The 15216-nt window shown below is 40.0% G+C and overlaps 1 protein-coding gene across 1 annotated transcript in view; it reads right to left on the reverse strand.

The window, feature by feature from the left end:
• Positions 1–5631: 5631 nt before the first annotated feature.
• Positions 5632–15216, reverse strand: part of TMOD2 (tropomodulin 2) — a 52290-nt gene continuing 42705 nt past the window's right edge. Inside the window, exon 10 of the mRNA XM_011226470.3 lies at positions 5632–13379. Coding sequence (XP_011224772.1) covers positions 13345–13379 — 35 coding nt within the window. The 3' untranslated portion in view covers positions 5632–13344. The remainder of the gene's footprint in view (positions 13380–15216) is intronic.

Genomic DNA, 15216 nt, shown 5'->3' on the forward strand with positions numbered 1-15216 from the left:
ACTTCTGCTATGATTTATTCTCTATACTAGCAGTTTCTGATTTAAAAACAAATGAGATCATGTCACCTTCCTGCTCTAAATCACTCATGGCCTCCCAACACATGTCAAATAAAACCCCAAGTTTCCACCCCTACACGTTCTTGTGTGACTTTTTAATTTCCTACCACAGTACACTGGTTTCCTTGAGGTTTCTCCATACTGCCTAGTATATTCCCACCTCAAGATCTTTGCACTACACAGGAGAATGGTTTTCCTCCCAAATAGTCATGGCTCATATCATCATTTTAATGAAGGTTCTGCTCAAGTGTCACCTCCTCTGGTCACCTTACCTTGCCTTTCTCCCCTTTCCTTACTGTCTTCATAGCACTTGTCACTACCTAATATCATCTTGCTTGTATACTCAGTGTAAGCTCACGGAGGACTTTGTGTTGTCTACCCCTCTATCCTTAGCATCTGCAACAGTGCCTGACACTGGCTGGAGATTCAGTAAATATTTGTAAATACATGAATATTGACTACTTCCCTCCCCTTCCTCTTCTCAATTTAGGACACAGAGCAAGAGGTTTGCCTGTAAATGCCAGCCAGTAACCTTATGCAGATATAAACACCAGCTGTGAGAGGGCTGGCTCCACAGGACGAGACACAGTGAAGCTCAGCCTGAAATGGAGACAGAGCTCTCTTTTAAAAAGAATATGTTTTATGGGTTGCCATTATTGGCTTACAATTAGCAAAATACATTCTTGAAGAGAGAAAAAAAGGAAAAACCTAAAAATTAGATTGATATAAATAAGTGAAAAGATACATCCACTGAAGGCCTGTGGAAGATTGAGATACTTTCCCCAAATATTTGCTCTCCTCTACAGGTCAGAACAGCCCTACCCACTGCCATGTGACTTACAGTGCCTTCCTGTAGACCTTTTCAGGCTCAGCTATGATCTGGTAATGTGTTTTTCCTTCTTTCTTCACACAGATGCTGTCATACTGTGATCTCAGCGTTTATAAACATGGACCTTATTTGGGCCAATGAGATGTGAGTGGAAGGGGCAACAGGACAGCTCGGAGTGGAAGCTTTAAGAGTCCTTGGTGTTTCTGGGGCACCCGGGTGGCTCAGTCGGTGAAGCATCTGCCTTCAGCTCAGGTCATGATCAGGGTCCTGGAATCGAGCCCCGCATCGGGTTCCCTGCTTGGTGGGGAGCCTGCTTCTCCCTCTCTCTCTCCCTCTGTGTGAGCTCTCTCTCTCTCTCTCCAGGAGGAGTATGACACATCCCAAATGGAGGCTGGCCCATCTGCCTGGGTCGTAGAATGAGAAGTCACATGGGTCAGCACCTTAGGTAGACACAGGTGCCGACATGTAATCCCACCTTGGATAATGGAAAACACTATGTTCAGGATACTGCCTAGAACAAATCTGAGACCGTTAAGTAAAATATTTGAATAAGGGACAGAGTAGGGTTTCGATGAGTATTCGGGGTTTGGTTAGAGTGAATGTGATTGATAAAATGACTCTTAACTCTACTTAATACTGTAAGCCCTAATTACTGTTATCTTTAAACTTCCAGCCAGAGTAACTCATAAAGCATGTCACACTGAGTCAGCATATGCAAATCAATGCCAGCAGCGTGAGGGGTTCCTTCACCAAATAACGTCCTTGACAATAAGTACATAAATATTATACATATTTAATATGTACATCTGTACATATAAATATACATATTTATGTACATACAAACCAGTGTACTGGAGAAGATAAAAGTACATAAATATTATGTACTTTTTTAAACATGTATTTTATAGGAGAGCTAAGAAAACTTAAGCTGAAGACATAAACTTGAAACTGAAAGGTAAGGATTTCATTCCGGGAGCTTGGAGTTGGTTAAAGTGGGAGGTAGGAATCAGAGAAGACAAACACCATACAATTTTACAGAAAGGATTCAAGCAAACTCTTTTTTTTTTTTCCAAGCAAACTCTTAAGCTTGAAATGTTCTTACCTATCACCTACCTCTGTCGGAAACGTTCGCATGTTTCATTGTCCATCTCAAATGCCTCTTTTCTCACTCAAACTTCCCTAATGCCATCAGCTGGAATTAATTTTGCTGTTCCTCCTATTTTCATATCCTATGATGTCCTCACTGGAGGTGCACTGAATATACACCTCAGCCAAATGCCAAAGAGCTGAGAACTAAAATTTTCGTTGAAGCCAAGGTTGCTGACAAATATCACTACCAAAGAATAAACTTCTAGAATACACAAATAAACCTCCAATTTTATGCCAAAAGTTAATTATTTTAACATTATTATGTAAAATATTAGTGCTAAAATTGTAAAGTTTAACATTGTAGTATAGAAACAATAATTTCCCAGCACTGTCAGCTGGTAAGACTTTTCTACAGACACAGAGTCAAATTCAGGTGATGTACGGGGATGAACAAGATCCATGTCCTAAATGGAATTAGGTAAGAATTAAACTCTGGTTTTAAATTATAAACACTGGTTATATACCAAACACTTCCACAAAGAACAGAGTTATAATGTGATGTAACCTCTATTTGTGCTTCCTTATATTGTTTAAATTTTTATAAACATTTGTTGACTAAAAAAAATTTATTGTTCTTCCTAAGTTATCTAGCTAACACATTCTCTGTATTTGTAGTTACTGTCAAGTTATTTATCTACTTGAAACTTCTTAATGATTTTTATTAATTTTGAATTGATTTTTAATTAGTTTTGAACATAAAATAAACCTTTCACAACCAGCAATTATTACAGCATTTTACTTACCAGTAATTAGTACACATTTATACTTACGTAGAATTTTAACAAATATAGAGATTTTTCACTCTGATTGTATCTAGAATACCTGCCTGTATCTGAAATTGAATATTCATATAATAAAAGCCAATCCAAACTACATACTTTGCTCTTATCAGTGATACTATTGACTGATTAACTATAAGAATAACCTTTATAGGGGCACCTGGGTGGCTCGTCAGTTGGGCATCTGCCTTCAGCTCAGGTGATGGATCCCAGAGTCCAGGGATCAAGTCCTGCATCAGGCTCCCTGTTCAGCGGGAGTCTGCTTCTCCCTCTGCCCCTCCCCCCACTTGTATGTCTCTAATAAATAAATAAAACCTTTAAAAAAATAATAACCTGTATAAACACATAAATACTTACCATGCTAAAGTCAAAGGATGATGAAAATAATATTGAAGCACACATTCCAAAAGCTTAGGCCCAAAGCCCAGGACAAATAGATTTCTTTTAAAGATTATTTATTTGAAAGAGAGAGAGAGAGAAAGAAATAGAGAGCATGAGCAGGGGGAGGGGTAAAGGGAGACAGAGAAGCAGACTCCCTGCTGAGCAGGGAGCCAGATGAGGGACTCAATCCCAGGACCCTGGGATTATGACCTGAGCCAAAGGCAGACGCTTAACAACTGAGCCGCCCAGGTGCCGAAATAAAAGATTTTTGGCCAAATCTCAAGATTCTTTGTCTAATGTGACTTCAGATAGAATTAGCTTTTAGGCAGGACATTCTACTTCTTATTCACAAGTAAGCTTTTAGCCAAGCCCAAAGTCTCTATCCAGACAGATGGCAGTTAAGTCATATTTTTCCCATTTTATCTTTTGTAGTTTACTTTTTGGGATTAAGAATTGATAACTATACTGTTACTTGTATTAAAATTTACCTGATTAGATACAGGCTTAGACTTTGGCCTGTCCAGATTTTCTGAATGTCTCAAAGAATTCCTCATCCCTCCCAGTGCCCATCAGTTGAAGATTTGGTTGGTATTCTATCAGTATACCTCCAAATTACCGATAAGCTGCTGATCCAAATATGTCAAGGGAAGAGTCATGTGGTGGCTACTAACCCCTTTGGTTGAAATTCTTCCATTCATCAGCATTTACTTATGATCAAGAGTCAAAAAAGATTGTTTAAACCAGTCATTTAACTATTTAGTTTCATCATTACGAAACCCACATTTCTCGAGGATGTTGCAAGACTCTGTCAAATGTCTTGCTGAAAAATACAGTGTGTTCTCTTCCCTGGACTCTCATGATTTTCTGTTTTCTCTAAATGAATCTGTGCTGTATCTTAGAGACCACTGCCTCCTCTCTAAGTGCCTAAAAACCACTAAAGCAGTTAAAATGTTTTCTAAAATTTTGCTCAGGATTGGTAAATTGAGTGGTCTACAATTTGGAGAACCCCTCCCCCAACACACACACATACCTTTTGAGTCATGAAGCTGCCTGATTTTCCTATTTCATCTCCTTAGGTTGGTTGGGCCCCCCACACAGCCCAATCTCATTCAAGCACACGTACATCTAATTCCTCCTACTGAGGTCCTGTGACATGTGGGACACTTGCTAGAGGCTGTGGACATCTGATCATGTTCCCTTGCTGGTGAGCCACAAGAAGAAGGCTGAATAATCAAACCGAGAGAGCGAGGTCCATAACAGAGTAAAGTCCTGCACAAGACAGTCCCAAAAGTAAAGTAGTTGCTCCTGGAGCCAGACTGCCAAATGCAAAGGAGGGTACCCAGAAAGCAGAGCAGGTACAAACAAGTTAAAACATCAAGGAAGTCATAAGAAGCAGAACTAAATGAGAGGGCATGTCAGGAGTAACTCCTGAGTCAGCTCCATCTTGTTTATATTCAATTATTGGAGTGATGAGGGAGGGCTTGTTTGCCAGAAGGAATGGACAGTAGAAACACAAAAATCAGTAAGATACGGTCCTGATTAAATTCCTACATTGTCAACATAAAATGGACAACTTTATTGGCTTTAATATCCATGGATATTTAAGTTACAGTTTAGGATAGTAATACCTAAGTGCCTGCTACATGTCAAGCACTGTTCTAAGTGTTTTACACATTAATCCTCATAATAGTACCACTGTCACTACTGTCAAGTATGATTATGATTCCTATTATACAGGTGAAGAAACAGAGGCTAGGAAATCTACAGAAAGTTATACAACTAACAAGTGAGATTTGAACTAGGCAAGTCAGACTTCAAAATGCATATCTGTGACTTTATTCAGCACAGCCCCATAGCCTGAAGGAATCCTTCAAAGAAAATCATTACTATACTTCCTTGTGCATAAGAAGGTATGGAACAGAAAATACAGAAATTAGACTTAGGCCCTCTGTGCTTCTTCTTGGACCTTTCCATCAGTCTAAGTGACAAAGAGGGCAGAGTTCAGCAGGAGGGCAGGAAAAATAGGTTTTCTTGTTTTTCCAGGGCATATCTTTACAATATAACTTTGTTATTTTTAGTGTTCTGTGTTATCAATCCCAGCATAGCTTTAAAAAAAACAAAAACAACTAAATCCAAAGTTAACATAAAAAAATCAAGGTAAAACAATGAACCCATTGGGATTATCTATATTCCTGCTCCCATCTAGTCTAACAATTTTTAACTGTTTAGCCAAATATGTGCATATTTGTTTTAATACTGAATTCTTTCGCCCTCTGGCTACTTCTTGTTGTCTATCTACTTCTTATCTTTTTCATAATAACGACACTTTATAGTCCTTTCTGCAAACGTACTCGTCTAATATAAGAACATGGTGCCAACCATTCATTTTAAAAAGATGACGTGTCTAAAAATTAGCCAGATTAAGTCAGTCTTTACTTCCATTTTAAAAGGAAAGTTTATTAATTCCTAATGTTCTGTACATTTTCACTTGGGAACTTCATTCCAGGCATAAATGAATACATCATATCTTTGAAAGCAGAAAGATCTTGATGAATTAAAACAGTATACATTTACCTTAGCATTAGGTCTGGCTGGCTAATTCCAAAGGGTCAAACATTACACCTATTTGTGCCCACTTGGATTCCTATTAATTTTCAGGGTAAGAGGATTTCACACTTCATACATTTTGCTTTATGACACACTTATTTCCCACAATGTCCACTTTCACATTTAAAAGGCAAATTAGTCTTTAATTCCCTAATGAATAAATGTTTACCTTTGAAAACTTTCGAAACGAAAAGTGAAACTATGTGAATTTTCAATAACTGCTTAGCCAAATAAATGTTGCCAATATAAGTTTAAACAGCTTACAAAGTATTATTTCCTTTGTTCTCTTCAAACAATACAGGTACACATAAAGTCACACATTACAGGCATCCAAACTGGTAAGATATTACAATTGGTGGCATGCAAGTATTTTACATTTTTAAATGCAATGAAAAATGCTGCTTGTTTTCCTTGAGTAGATGAAACAGAATTAAGATAAAGGTTTAATTAAAATATCAATATTATTCCATGAATATAGCGCTTTTTTTTAAACCAAAAGGACAGAGATAAGAATTTTAGTTCAGAATAATTTCATTCTTAACTAAAGATTGTCACTGGCAATGTTTGGTACTAAAATAAAACTTCCTTAAAAAGCACATTTTCTATTCATCTCATTTCACCATATGGCCAATTCCTATCTACTCACATTTAGATTACCCATGGGAAATTTTAAAACCGCGGCCAGCTTGTCTCAATTGCACAGCGTATTTCTGATTGGCTTCTCTCATTATCAATATGTGCTCAGAAACACACACACGCACGCGCATGCACACATACACTTTAAGTAAAAGCCTATGAAAAACATGCTGTGTTTACTGTGTTCAGTTTCCTTCTTTGCATTTCCTCCTCTTCTCCACCAATTTTGAGGAGAAAATATTATATATTTTAAGTTTTCCTTTTCTGAAGACAGTAAAAACTGCTGAAGAGGAACAGATAACTGTCTGGAATGTTCAGACCTCTTCCTCTGGATAGAAAACCTTCTGAAGAGGGATGGAGCTGCAACAGAGGCATTACTCACGCATGCTCAGAGGCAATGAAAACTTCAGAATCACAGGATTATTGTAACGCTTGGGAGCTGGGAAGGACCTTAGAAAGCATCTAATTCACTCACTTCATTTTACAGATGAAATGAACTCAAGAGAGATGGAAAGTCTTGCCCAAAGTCACACACAGCGGGCATCCAAATCAGTGCTGTTTTCCAAACATCACATGATGACCAATGGAGCATCATTCTTGTGGGGCGGGAGGACAATTCAACTCAAGCAACATTTATGAAGCACCTGATATATACAAAGCACCTGACTAGACGCTACTGAAGACACAAAGCTTGATGAGACACTCCCTGCCTCCACGCACTTAGGAAGGTCCCGTGACGCCATGTTTTGATATCCTTCTTAGCACAAAAATACTGACAACGCTAAGGTTGCTGGTGATAACAAGGCAGTTGCTGACCGGGAGAGCTGATCTCACAGGTGACACTTTCTCCCCTTCACTATCAGGGCTAGAGCCTGTTACAAAGCTGCTAGAGCCTTAAGGATAATCTTCGCTCCTAGGTCTCCTGTCACACCTCAAGTCATAGCCTACCCCTGTGGTGACAGAGCCTGGCAGGAGGGCAGCACTGCCCCAGACTCTCCCCTCAATTCTTAATCACTGTTTGCTCCCCCACTTGTGTCCAGCTTTAGACTCACTGCAAGGGCCCTGACCATGTCCTGGGGGTACTGTCAAGATGACCCAGGAAAATGCGCCACCACACATATCACTCGTATACAACACGCACCCACCCATCAACTACCTCTCCCGTCTCTGTGTTAAAAATGAAATAATTCCAGTCCCCTACGTATGTCATACCCATGCTGTGACTGCTCATACTCAATGCTCAGAAGAAAATAGAGATTTAAGAGGCAGTGGAAAACATTAGTGAATAGATGATGAAAATGATCTCCCACTTTTGTATAGCCCTTTCCAGTATAGTGTTTTCATCCCATTATCTGATTATTTTCTCACCACAAATCTGTGAGGTAGTTAGTGAAGATATTATTCCCATTATAATATAGCTGAAGAATCTTAGGCTTGAGAGACTAAGTGGCTTGCCCCAAAGTCACTCAGCTAAGAAAGTGTGGAGCCAAGTGTCCAGGCGTCTTGACTCCAAATCCAGTGCTCTTCCCCCTATGTAGTCTATAATTGTCAGGCAATTGAATGAATTGCCCATGATCATACACCTGCTAAGTGTTGGTGATGGGATTAGGGGTCAGCCTCTAAGTCTGTTAGTACAGTGCCCTTCCACCATACCGACTAGCAGAGCCAGTGTGCTCGAAATGACTACCATGGAAGATGTCAGAGAAAAGTCCAGTCTCCTTCACCCTCTCCCAAGTCAATGATGCATCACAAAACTAGCATGACTTCTGCGAAGTGTATGGCCTTCCCAGAACAGTACCCAGAGCCAGGTTACAAATTTAAACTTTGAAACACTTCTTCCATCCATCTCCTGAATGTTTAATCATTACTGTTATGGGTGGATGGAAGGTGGTAAGCTGAGCAGAGCTTACTTCTCCCCTTAAGCAAATAGAAACCTTTATTTTATTTTTATTTTTTATTTTTGCATTTCTTTTTTTTTAATTTTATTTTATTATATTATGTTAATCATCATACAGTACATCCCCAGATTCTGATGTAAAGTTTGATGCTTCATTAGTTGCATATAACACCCAGTGCACCATGCAATACGTGCCCTCCTTACTACCCATCACCAGATAGAAACCTTTAATTTCCATCTTCCTCCCCACCTCACTCAGCCCCTCCACTTAATAACTTCTGAACAACAAAACAAAATTCGATCTAATCTAGAGATGGGAGCAAGAAAACAATAAATACATTTTGAGGTTCTGGGTACTCTTCTCTCTCAAGCTTGTTGCCAGGAGGCCCAATCATATGATTTTTATCCACAGGGCTCAGCCTGATGCTGCCAAGCGTTCTCACACCTTGCCTTTGCCTGTGTCCCAATCCTTTAGCTTTGAGGATGGTCTGGTAAGTGGCAGCGATATTTGAAGTGAGGAGCAATAAGTGGAACCTGGTGCTGGAAGGCAGAGCTAAAACATTTCTTTTTTGTTCTCTGCTCATTAAAATGAAAATAGCTATTATTGCATCATTAGTGGAAGAGTGGAAGGAAGCTTCAGGATCCTGACTTAAAAGCTGAAACAATTCCAACCCAGTAGAGGTAACGTACCACAGAACCCAGTATTCACAACTTACTGCCCCCTGCCCACTTCCACTGATGCTATCAATACTCAAACTAAAAAGATGGTATCCACTTTGCAAAAAGGCACTCTACTTCCAAAACCCAGAAACACATATCAAATTATATTAATCCAGAACTCTTACACTTTCTCTGTCTCCTTTACACTGCCTGGGAGAGGGCTAAGTACATCAAATCCCTGACAAGAGGAAGTATCTGCAAACTCTTGGAAATTTAAACAGCTACCCCACATTTAAACATGCTGATGCTTCATGCCAGTTTCAAGTTTGAGTATCTGAAATGTTCTCATGGTAGTTCTTCAGAGCACCCTGGTTTCCCTAATGCTGGTGCCCTGCCAGGGGCCACATTTCTGTCTGGAAGAGAAGCAGCTGTTCTTTTGGTTTGGTGTACCAAGCTTCCCTTAGGGAAATTGTTCTGAGGAGTATAGGCATTGGGATGATTTCTGAGTTTTTAAATGGAGATGGGCTTTTATCGTAAGATGAACTGGTGCTCTAAGATGGGCGAGCTGCCCGTGCCCCTCCAGGCTAGTGATTCTCTAAACTAGGCCCACAGCAGCTCTAAGAGGGGTCAGAGAAGAGGGACCGGGCGACAGCATCTCCCTTCAATCCCTCGTCCAGCTTTAGCCAAATACCACTTAAAGTATTTGGTGACCTTTATGTACAAAATATTTATATACAGCTTACCCTACCGAGATGGAAGGAAGGGGCATAATCATGTTGATGAAGATGAAAGTACTTCCATTTACACATTTTAGGTATATGAAGAGTTTGGTGCTGGAACAATAAAATGATTTCCAGGCTCCTAATTCCCTAAGACTTATCTTCTATACATGCTGTGAAATTTGGTGGTTAGTGACCTAAGCTGCCAACTCCAGGGAGTGATCTGCATTGAACCTGGGCCTGCAGCAATGTTAAGAAGGACAAGGGAAATGGAGCAGGGGAGAGTGCATCTCCCTTCAATCAGTGGTCCAGATGTAGCCACATACCTCATTAGATAATTAGATATTTGGCCACACACACACACACACACACACATTTATTTACATTATGTCCTACCAAGATGAAAGGAAAGCATTTAATCGTGTTAATGAGGATAAAAGAGCTTCCATTGCATGCTTCAGGCAGATGGGGAGATGTAGTGCTGGACTAGTTACATGATCTCTAGACTTCCATATTCTCTCCTAAAAAGTCATCTTCCACATGTGCTGGGATGGGTGTTGGTGTATGAGCTGCATGTCCTGATGAGTGATATGACACTAGCATGGGCCTGTACAAGTCTGAAAGGGAAAGGAGGTGGTCTGGGGAGAGATTATCTCCCTTCAATCAGTTGTCCAGATGTTGCCAAATCTCTTAAAACATAGTATTTGGCAAAATGCATACATATAAAAATACTTTATATACATTATGCCCCACCATGATGGATGGTAAGGGGTTAATCATGTGCAGGAATATGGAAAAGCTTCTACTTACACACTTTGGGCAAACAGGAAAATGAAGTCCCGGGCTAATTCAATGATTTATACGGTCCCCAAAATGTAAGTTTATCTTCTAATAGTTATCTTTAATATGTGAATACTCATGGAAATGTCACCTTTCAAGCTACTTTAAAAACACAAGTAATGATAAGATAAACTGATGAGTAATAAATATTTGATTTTATACATTCTACTACATGTGACCCAACTATTTCACAAGCTAAAAACAGGGCTAAATTTTGTTAATACTATCAACAACCACAGCACAGTCACCATCAAATTCTGACTTTTTTTCTTGCTTTCTGCCAGAGTTTGTCAGGAACTGCTTTAGGCCCCAGTCCTTGGGGCTGCAGGGAACACTCTGTAGGACACAGGATTTCATAGAGGGGAAGGCAAGGAAGACAGCGAGTGAGGAAAGAAAGGAGAAAGTCTTACTTGAAGGGCCTGTCAGGGACTCAGCACTTACAATATATCTGCAACAAATCTAAAGGGATAGGAGAAAGACACGTAAAAGAAAGGTTCTTCCCTTTGGCAACATGGTAACCAAAACATTTGTATACAAAAAAAGAAATGTGTACATTCTACCCTGTGGTGTGCTGATGAATGTTTATCAACCAGCAACCTAGGGGGGGAAAATGTCCTGGTTTGTAACATTTGCTAATTTCCATAATGTAAGTACTCCCACTATCGCCAAGTTCAAATTACCAGCAAGAAGTCCTAAACTTCTGACTTGGAAAGAGATGCCCAACAGTACATCATTATGCAGTATTTCTGTCATACAGACACAATAGATCTGAATGATCTCAAGAGCAAAGAAAATTAAAAGGTATTTTTGAGTATTACTCTTGTTTTTAAAATAACTTAATTGTAAATGCATGCCATTTAATTTTTAATAACGGCAGTATTTAACAAGTTTGCAAAATTCTTGAAAATTTAATAATTGGAAAGCCTGTATGAGTTGGCTTCAACACACCACACCTAAATGAGTAAGGGGGGAGGAAAAATCAAACTGAAAACCATCAAATGGTATTTACCATGTTTTTTAGAGAGAAAGTCAAAAGCTAATTAAAGGACTGTTAGGACTCGAAATATATCAACATATTCTGCTCATTATTCCCTCAAAAAACGTAAAATATTGTCAAGAAAATGAGATATTTCAAAGGATTTTAGAGATATGGATGTGAGTTCTTATAATACAGGTAAATGTCCACTTTTATGAAGGCTATCTCTCCTAACCAGATTCCATGTGCTTTACGGGCTAACTAGAATACTGCACACAGTGTTTTCCCATTAGCTTGTTTTACTACTATCAAGCAACTCAGGAACTAAACAGATTCGGACTTGGGCCCATCTTCTTTTGAGTCAGCAATCTCTTTAGCTCCAGGTGTCACCAGCACAAGGGATGTTGCCTTTACAAGGCTCAGAATTTCAGACAAAAGAAGAGAAAAGAGAAAGAGTTGGATGGAAGAGAGGGGAGAAGAGAGAAGAAAGGGAGAGAGGGAGAGGTGCCTGAGGCAGTGTCAGAGTGCCACCAAGGACATCCTCAGGCACTGTCATCCAAGGGATGTGAGCTTGCGCCAAACGCTGTAGTCCTATGTTTCCTTAGCTTAGCATCACACTGTCACACGGCTAGATGAAAAGTCACTGCACACAACCATACAATCATCTCAGTTGTACATTCACAGGCTTTGTCCTTGAGAAGACAAACATTTGGAGAAGCGATAAATCACATTTTTTCCCTGATGTCTGCAAAGGTCTGGATAGATCATGCCATAGGTACAAACGTCTGTATAAGTAACTTGAACATTCACAATTCGTTCTGTGATCTTGTCACACTAAAGATAAAGCAATAAATGCTTCTGAAATTTGCCAAAATGATGCAATCATATGTATCAGACAACTCTGACTAAGGTGCAATTATTATTGTTTTATTGAGGAATGTACTGTTTTAAAAGCTGGCCTCTTTCTAAAATTTAAAAATTTCCCATCACGTTTGGAAAAGTTTAAAACAGCTTTGTAAAAAGTTATCTATTAGAGTCATGTTAAAGATCGAATTTATGTTGAATAATCAATAAAGGTAGGTGTGCTAATTAATTTTGCTGCCTGTAAGTCTGCCTTGAAGACTACTCATGGGTTACTATTTCAGACTTATTTGCTGATGCTGTATTAAAGTATCATAATGCTGCCTTGCTTTCAGGAAGATGATACCACTGATCTTCAAAGAGTGGGACGCGTGCATTTATAGTACACTTCTTCAAACAGTGGGGCATGTGCATTTAGTGATTTTTCTGGAACTAGGGGAGAATTTGTGCCAAGTTGGTCACATTTTCTCACCCAGTGAAGATTGGCAATACTAACTTCTTATGTGGTCAGAAGAATACTTCTGATGTATTTAGCCTAACTCAAAGCTATGCATGTAAACAGAGATAGGCCTCTATCGTAATCACAGTTACAAATACATGTATATACTAAACTCCTTTCAGTGATTAAAAAAAAAGTTCATGTAAGAAAGACAGACAACCCAATATGAAAGTGGTTAAGTAATTTTCAATTGCTGTTACCCACTAAGATCTGCTGAAGTCCACTGGTGTGAGTTGCCAGAAGTGCCCGTGAGCAAATGAGACAATTGTATATATTAAAAAATCCAAGATAAATAAGTAGTGCTAAAAAAGAACAAGAATTAAATGATTAGCTGGGTGGTTAACGGAAATGCACAACCTTGGATAAAATGGTCCTGATCGGAAAGGAGAAGAGTTTTTGCTTGCTTATTTTTAAATGGCCACCATGGTGCAACTTTGCCTCCTCTTGCGGAAGTTTACCTTCGGTCTCCTTCAACTCGCTTTTTACGAACTAGGTGAGAAATAAAGACAGGGAAGAAAAAAGATAAATGGAAGGAATGGTCCTTAAATTCCAGACAAACAACATTAATCACACTGAACAGCAATCCCACACATTTAAGGATATAGTTATCTTAAATTTCCATACTCAATTACCCAATACACGGTATAAATGGAAATGATATAATAATCTAGTGTCTTGCGGAATTTACATTTTAAATAAAGTCATGTCTGATATTTGGGAACTTGAATGGTAGAAATGTCTATGGAGTAGCAGGTTCAGAATAGACCCATGACACAGTGAGCTTCTGAGTATTTCCATGATCACTTACCCACAGCACAGCTCAGCCTCTGTGCAACCTGACCCCTAGCTGGCTTTAACTCCCCAGGATGACATGCTTACAGTCTATGAATTCTGCTTATGGCTTGAAAACGAGGAGGAGCTGCAAACAGATGTTCACAGTTTCTAAACCTGTTTTAAACAACCCCCCCTTGGAAGCGGTGATTCAGATGGCAGGCAAACTCAGAGATTAAAGTTCCCTTGAGTGGGTACTCAGTACCAAAAAAGTGGCCCTGACTGCCCATTCCCAGTTTCTGCAATCCATTTCCCCCTTTCACCTCTCCGCCTACAAGCCTGGCTGGTGGATAGGAAGAGAGTTCCTCTAACCGGTTCTCTTGGATTTGGCAAAAAGGTGCCCTGGCTGGGGTCCTGCCCTAAGTCTCCACTTTAAATAGCCCAGCCCGCAGAAAATGAGACAAAAGCTATAGCCCACAGCTGCCACTCCTGGGCTCATGATTTTTTCCCCATTTACTTCAAGCCTCTTCTTTTTGCCTCTTTCTCTTTTGTCTCCATGTTGTTCAGCTATGGACTCCCTGCAATTTTCCTAGGTGCCTTCTGACTGCTGCCTCCACCCTTCCCCAGAGCCCTGTATGCAGGGTTGCCCTCTTAGCCTCATCCTCTACATCCCAACGGCAAGCACTGCCACATGCCTGGCCAGGCTCTGGAGGCCACACAACCTGCCTCGCCTGGGCCTCAGCAACTTGGCTGAGCATGCTTGGCCAGGGAGAAGGACACTAATCTTTACCTGCCCCTTCCGGTTCCACCTCTTGGTTTCTGTCTTGTCTACGATCTGAATCCTCCCCATGGCCAGCACTCTACTTGGCGGAACACTGTGCCCAGTTCTCTTGTCCAAGGTCTGGCATTCTGTCCCTGAACCTCAAACTGAGGACCGAGCTCTGCTATTGGCTGGCTGCTTGCCAAGTGACTGTCTGTTCTTGGATGGCCTTTTGCCATGCTGCTTCAGGTGACTGAGTGGTGCCCAGACTAAGCTTTCCCAATCTGTCCTATTCTTTTGTGCTGCGTTTGACCAGGATATGCCCCCTCTTATCTTAACAGAAGAAATGTCACGGATCCTCAGCAAAGATTAGGCAGCAGGAAAAATTAAAGAGGTGTTAACTGAAGAAGCTTCTTCTAAGTTTAACCTTTATAACATAGCTCCATTACTTTACTTCACATGGAAATCGCCAAAGTATCAGACATAACCGCATTCAAACCCAAGTGCAAAAGCACAGTCAGGGGTCAAACATAAGTGAACTGGGAATTTCCATGTCACTGCATCCATCTTCTGGTGCAGATAACAACATAGGGTGATTACATGTAAGAAGTAAAGGAGAACCAAATTCATAAAGGAAACCAAGCAAAAATCAAAGGCTGTCCGGAAAAAAAGAACAAACAGTTCTTCTTGAGAGAATGCTACAATAAAATTGAAACACTGTGAAACTGTTGAGAATTCCTAGGATAACGTAATAATGTGCCTTTGATCAAGGGCTGACACCAAACGCCAGTGGAA

The sequence above is a fragment of the Ailuropoda melanoleuca genome, chromosome 5 (genome assembly GCF_002007445.2).
Source record: "Ailuropoda melanoleuca isolate Jingjing chromosome 5, ASM200744v2, whole genome shotgun sequence".
Lineage (NCBI taxonomy): Eukaryota > Metazoa > Chordata > Mammalia > Carnivora > Ursidae > Ailuropoda > Ailuropoda melanoleuca.